The sequence below is a fragment of the Electrophorus electricus genome, chromosome 15 (genome assembly GCF_013358815.1).
Source record: "Electrophorus electricus isolate fEleEle1 chromosome 15, fEleEle1.pri, whole genome shotgun sequence".
NCBI lineage: Eukaryota > Metazoa > Chordata > Actinopteri > Gymnotiformes > Gymnotidae > Electrophorus > Electrophorus electricus.
Window position 1 is genome coordinate 12,330,015 of NC_049549.1, and position 6,793 is coordinate 12,336,807.

Genomic DNA, 6,793 nt, shown 5'->3' on the forward strand with positions numbered 1-6,793 from the left:
TTGCAGATTTGTAATATATTCACTTTGTAAAAGGTAGTACGCAATCCTGAAGACTCAGCCAGGGGGTGTTGAGTTCCAGAATGAATTTTCTTACTTCCTTCATCTGATTGTTTATCAGTATGTATGGCTTTGTGATACTTGGGGGGGTTCATTTGTGAAGGCTGTAGACAAAGAAGTAGTAGGCTATGATGTGGCATCTATATTTTGTTTTTCCTTTTTTTTGCAGTTTTTTTTCTAGGTCCCCTTACATGGACTCTCAGGAGACATAAAGCAAAATATTAGTTACAATGTTTAAACAAGTATATGTTCCACCTTGATATTTTTGAAAATATATATAGAAGAATTAATAATATACCACTTAGAATCTGCAAGTCCTTCACATGCTGATGCTCCTTCTTTAGCAATTGTTGGCAATTGTTCTGCAAGACTTGGCTGCTCTGAAAATACATGAAGTATTTCCCTGACTTGGTACATTAATTTCTTAAGTTGCCATTAGCTCGATATACATTAGTAGAATTAGCTACAATTTGAAAGACAATCGCTACAAACTGGAAGACAGAGTCACTCTGAACACACCACCTACCATTCAAATCAGCCATCATGACAGGTAAGATAGCTAGGTTAGCTAGCTAGCCAATGAACATATATTTAAATAGAATAGGTTAGCTAACCTAGCTAAAACGTCCAGCCATTGCATCATATCTGGAATATTTATTATAGTTGAAATTTTTTCCAATGAACATCTATAATTTAATATATTTCTTTAGCATATTTGTGTAGCTTGGCTACTATGTCTACTCTGCAAATCTGTGATCCAGCACCATTCAAATGAAGAAAGCTTGGTTCCTGTCTAGGTTAGTTCTGATAGGATTTTTTTCTTCTTCTTTTGATTTGTACCTCTAAGTTGCAGGATTGTTATATAACGTTATTTCACTTTAGATCAGTTGAAACTGAATTAAACTATTTTCAAATCGATATATATATATATATTTATTTAATTTTTTTTTTTAAGTGTTAGCTAGTTAGCAAGTGATATTACCTATAACACTATTCAAAATGAAGAATGTAGCCAGCTAGCTAAATTTGAGATGGTCATTTGCTCAGCAGAAAAATATGACAAACATCATGGACATTAAGGGTTTTTTCTTCAGATTTTCCTCTCCAATAGTCTTGAATGTCCATATGTTTAATTGGTGGATCATTTCCTTTCTTAAATGTGAGTGAGTAGCTATTCTAAGTCTGTGAAATATCTGCAATCGTGATGAAAACCAACACTACACTGTGGGCACAATTATTAGGCAAATTGTATTTTTGAGGATTAATTTTATTATTGAACAACTACAGTGATCTTGGTCAATCCAAAATATTAACCCTCAAATCTGAACATTTAAGAAACTAAAAGTGAGGTTTTGGCTTTTTTTGGGAGAATATCTATGTGTGCATAACTATTGGGCAACTATTGTGCAGAATTATTATGCAACTAAATTAGATTTTCCCATCTCACTTGTTTATTTTCATCTGTTAAAGTGAGAATAATAAACAAACAACTCAAAATTTACAAATAAATATTTATGACATTTAAAAAAATAACAAATATAGCCACCCTCCTTTTCAAGATCAGCCATAAGCCTTCAATTCATGGGGTCTGTTAATTTCTTAATCTGTTGATGATCTTTTTTTTTTTTTTTTGTGCAGCTGCAACCACAGCCTCCCAGTCACATCAGAGAGCTGTACTGCTCCCATTCTCCCATTTAAGAAGGGCCCACAGGGTCTCAATAGGGTTTAGGTCAGGTGAGGTGGGGGGCCATGTCATTATCCTTTCATCTTGAAGGCCTTTACTAGCTAGCCATACAGTGGAGTACTTCAATGCATGCGATGGAGAATTGTCCTACATAAAAATTATAGTCTTCTTGAACGATGCAGACGTTTTCCTGTACTACTGCTTAAAGAAAGTGTCAGTAGGTTTGGGAGTTGATTTTGAGTTCATCTTCAACCTAAAAATTTCCAAGTAGCTCATCTTTAATAATACCAGCCCATAGCAGTACCCCACCTCCACCTTGCTGGCGTCTGAGTTGAAGTGGAGCTCCATGTCCATTACTGATCTAGCCATGGGCCCACCCATCTGGTCCGTCAAGAGTCACTCATCTCATCAATCCATACTACCTTTAAAAAATTGTCTACAGATATTTCTTTGGCCCAATCTTGACATTTCCACCTTACTTCAGTGGTGGTTGGGTTTCAGCCTTCCGCACCTTGGCCAGTACTGAACGCCTTGTACTTCTGGGCATTCCAGGTAGGTTGCAGCTCTGAAATATGACAGCACTGGAGGATAATGGGTTCCTGGTTGATTAACATTTGATTCTTCTCAAATCTTTGGCAGTTAATTTGTGTCTTTTTTTCTCAACACGTTTCAGGCAATGTTGACTATTTGCAATAAAACAGTTGATGGTTCTGTGATCACAACCCAATATCTTAGCAATTTTAAGAATGCTGCATCCATCTGAAAGACTTTTACAATTTTTATCTTTTCAGAGTCAGTTAAATCAATTTCTTTGGCCCATTTTGCCTGAGGAAAAGAAGCTGCCTAATAATTATGCACACCTTGATATAGGGTGTTGATCTCCTTAAGCCACACCCTCCCTCCTTACACAAATACACATCACCTGATATGCTTAAATCCAATAAGCATTCAAGTTTATTCATCTTGTAGTTGGAAAAAATGCATAAAAATTATATGATCAAAATACTCTCGTCTAATAATTGTGCACACAGTGTAATATAAATTTGAAATATTTAATACTGAACATTCCTGACCTTAACAATTAATTTATCAACAAGAATTGACAAATTCCAAATTCCTTTTTTTGTTTATTGTATTTACTTTATAATCCAGAAGCTGTTGGTAGTTCATCCTTGTTGGATAAAGGTAACCAAGGTAACTTCTGGTTAAGGATTAGCTGAGATGAGCAAAATGACAGTGATATAGGAAGGAATGCATATTGGTTTTAGAAGATTGCCATCCAGTGTTCAAATACTGTAAGTACTCATAATTCCAGACATGGACCCAAGGGGCCACGGGTCTTAATGAAAGATTGTGGCAGCATCTTTAAACCTGAGTGGTTTGCAGTAAATATTACCATTGCTCTCAGTAATGGAACAGTAGAGGTGGCGGGACACCACATGATCCCTCTTTCTAAGCCTTTGTTTTCCATGTCAGATGCAAAATACCATACACTGCTACTTACAAGTTTAATAAAACATTTCTGTGCAGAATAAAGAAGTGCTTTATGTCATATCAGCAAAGGTTACAGGACACAGCCTATTTTTGGAGTTTTTCCCCCCTACACATCCCCTAAAAATAATTGAATGTGTAATGGAATCCAGCCTGGAGGATTGTGCTGATTGTTTATTCTGCACCACAACAGCTACCATGATAAAATCAGACCAATAAATCATAGCTGGTCCCTCTACAGAGCTGCCATTTCAACAGGCCTGACAGAGAATTAATCATGCTTATATAAGCAGCGCCTTCACAGTGCTGTTCCAAGTGTGATGGCAGCTTCTCGTATATGGAACCTCAAATGCAAGCTGAGAAAGTACCATGAAGGTGGAGTTTTATCTTACAAAACCCGATGGTATTAATACACACAGACACACACACACACACACCTCTAATTAATATTCAGTAAACCTGATATTTTAACTTTACATTGTAATAAAAAACAAAAGCTAAAAATGTAAAAGCAGGGTGACTCAGGAGTTAAGTTAGTGTGACGTTGGTGGCAAGGGGTGAGTGAGTCGAGTGAATCGGTATTCTCAATAAAACCTGGACTCGAGCAAACTGGAAAGTAAAAAACTGACAATGCAGCAGTACCAGCTCGATATGCAAACACAAGAACGAAGGTTGCTTGAGAACAGGTACAGGCGACAGCTCCAGGCACAGAGCAACTGGCAACGTGCAGCACCGATAGCAGGTACCTGTGAGTTTAAGTAGCAGGGAGAACAAAAAAAGAGCAAACAATGAACAGATGTGTGCAATAACTAATAAGTGGGTGATTGGGACTCTGGCAGGTATGTTGTGTGTATATGCACATGGCCCTGCTGAGGGGTGCCTGGCGCACATGGTGCACCGTGACAGTTAGCTGTTAAGAACACCTCTACATTTAATGCTGCATGTAAACATATGGAGAAAATACAGTTTCATTCTAAAGAATTGTAAAATAAATTACTATTATTTTAATATTTGCTGCTTTATGACCTTATTAAACTTTTTAATAATCATCATTAGTTTCACTATACACTATATTCATTATAAATATTCACTATACTCAATGTTTCATTATACACAAAAAATGACATCCACTAAAAAAGCCTTAAGAGTAATAAATGGGGATCTGTTGTGCAGAACAAGGTCATAAATCTTCAAGTGAACAGGACCATGTCAACAGCCAAAGAATGCATGTACTGGGAGTAACAAAATTAAAACATTTTGGTTTTATATGATGCATTAATACAAATAAAAGAATTCAGAAAAGCCACCATGAAACATATAGAGTATATGTACCTATACTCATATATAAAGTATATAGAGTAGGTGTATTATCAATATAATTACTCAGTGTGCTACAGTAAATCATTGTGCCTTTAGTAAAAAACTCAGCAGGCCAGAATCCAAGATTCAAACAATGAAGACCGAATCCACACTAGACGTTAATGTACATTTATTAATTCAGACTCTGTTCTGCCTGGTCACATGAGCTTTCAGCAGTTGTCAGGGTGCAGTTGAAATGGTCACTGAAAGCCTCTAGTAATACTTGAGTAGCCTCTTCTATTGTGACATCCCGGCCAAGCTCTTGACTAAGAGAGGTCACTCCTTTCCCCATGATCCCACAGGGGACAATGTTGTCAAACCAACTCAAATCGGTGTTGCAGTTCAGGGCCAATCCATGTGAGGTTACATATCTACCGCAATGGATGCCTGAAAAAGATAGATAGCCATTACAATTCTGTCATGCACATGATGGTCACTGTCAAACAAGGAAAAAAATTACCAATTGCACATATCTTGTTGTTTCCAACCCATACACCTGTGTCTGGAGAGGTGGACGCTTTGATCCCAAATTTGCTACACATCTTAATCACAGTCCTTTCCAGCTCGCACACATACCACCTCAGGCTCTTCTTAAAGTAGCCCAGGTTGAGGATAGGATAACAGACCAATTGCCCTGGCCCATGAAAAGTTATTAGGCCTCCTCGATTTGTGCGGAAAAAGTCTGCACCAAGTTGTTTCAATCTCTGTTCCTCCTCAACTGGGTAGTGTGCTCGCCTGATGCCAATGGTGTAAACAGGATAGTGGTTGCAGAGTAGCAAAGTGTTTGGAGTTTGGCATGAAGAATCAAAATGCTTCCTGACATAGTGCTCCTGTATCTTCAGACCATTGCAGTAAGCAATCCTCCCCAAATTCACAACGTTGACTGAAGTCTTTCCCAGTGACATTTCAACTTTAGGTGCTTGCTGTCTCTTAGGTTTGCATGGCCTGATCTGCGGTGACAAAGTACGATGGCAAATAAAATTAATATGAGCAATGTCAGGTGTTGGTTTTTAGGGGGTAGATAGGCATATAAAACTGTACATATTCATTTGACATCGGTAAAGTGCTCTTAAAAGAAAAGGTTTACAGCAAGCTAATTATTTAATGAAATTATTTAATGAAATTTAGCATGCGCAGACTTACATTAGTTGTTATAAAAAATGTGAAAAGGAAATACTTTGAAGTGCACCCTTTTGACAATAGTAGTTCTTCTGTATTTACACTCTCTATTCCCGCAAAACGCAACGACAATGGTTGTGCTCAATTACAATTCCTGTTCGACATGAATTGTTATTTTCTTCGGACTGACGATGTCTGGAACAAAAATACTTTAAACTGTCAAAATCAAATAGATTATGTGCAGGCCTGTAAGTACGCTGCCATTTTGACCAGAGACTTTAGCAAACAAAGCTAGAGACGAAAGAACGTGTAACTGCTTGGAAAGCGAATATACGTTGGGAAAGAACAGTGCTGCCGTCTAGCCTACCCTAAACATTTAGTATTTGTTAATTATAGGTTCATTATTAGAGAGTTGTAATCTTTGTTAAAAAGGATGTAATCTTTGTTACATACAGGCCTGCTACTGCTAGTGTTTTATTCAAGCTGAACTGAGACAGTTAGTCTACGAAACCTGTCTAAACTGAATTAGAGTCGATCTTACGTTGGAAAAACGATCTGCTTGGACATCTTCATTCGCTAATATCTTTGTTTTCTCTTTTTCCGTTTGAGGTTTGTTAGGACTTGTATGGTAACACAGTGCCACCTATTGGCCTGGAGACTATTTTGTCTCCCGCCACTACATAATTGTAGGATTAAACAGTCGGAGCAAAATTCAGTGAAAAAATAGTAGATTTGTGCTGACAGAAAGAACAATTTTCCATGTTTTAGATGAGCAATTCTATGCAATGAATGATTCATAATGTAATGTAATGAAAATCAATCCAGTGAAACAAGTTTATTCCACTCTCCCTCACTCATTTCAAGTTGTACCACAACTACCCTCCATTTAAGAAACAACTATGAAGAGACTTCATAGTTTATATACCTTCATATGAATATATATATATATATATATATATATATATATATATATATATATATATATATATATATATATAAGCAGTCATTAAATTTTACTATATATATATATATATATATATATATATATATATATAGTGTGTGTGTGTGTGTGTATATATATAG

The 6,793-nt window shown here is 36.6% G+C and overlaps 1 protein-coding gene across 3 annotated transcripts; it reads right to left on the minus strand.

Annotated features, from left to right (window-relative positions):
- Positions 1 to 4,479: 4,479 nt before the first annotated feature.
- lipt2 (lipoyl(octanoyl) transferase 2) lies at positions 4,480 to 6,319 on the minus strand. 3 transcript variants are annotated; one of them, XM_027005829.2, is made up of 4 exons: positions 6,252 to 6,319; positions 5,735 to 5,905; positions 5,052 to 5,541; positions 4,480 to 4,978 (listed from the first exon to the last, which is right to left on the minus strand). In XM_027005829.2, exons 3-4 carry the CDS (start codon positions 5,494 to 5,496, stop codon positions 4,725 to 4,727), a joined length of 699 nt encoding a protein of 232 aa, XP_026861630.2. In that variant the 5' UTR covers positions 5,497 to 5,541; positions 5,735 to 5,905; positions 6,252 to 6,319; the 3' UTR covers positions 4,480 to 4,724. The 3 variants fall into 3 exon arrangements, 2 of the variants coding, with proteins under 2 accessions (XP_026861630.2, XP_026861631.2); XM_027005830.2 differs by lacking the exon at positions 5,735 to 5,905 and having other exon boundaries at positions 6,252 to 6,304; XR_003410348.2 differs by lacking the exon at positions 5,052 to 5,541 and having other exon boundaries at positions 4,889 to 4,978; positions 5,735 to 6,318.
- Between the last annotated feature and the right edge of the window lie 474 nt (positions 6,320 to 6,793).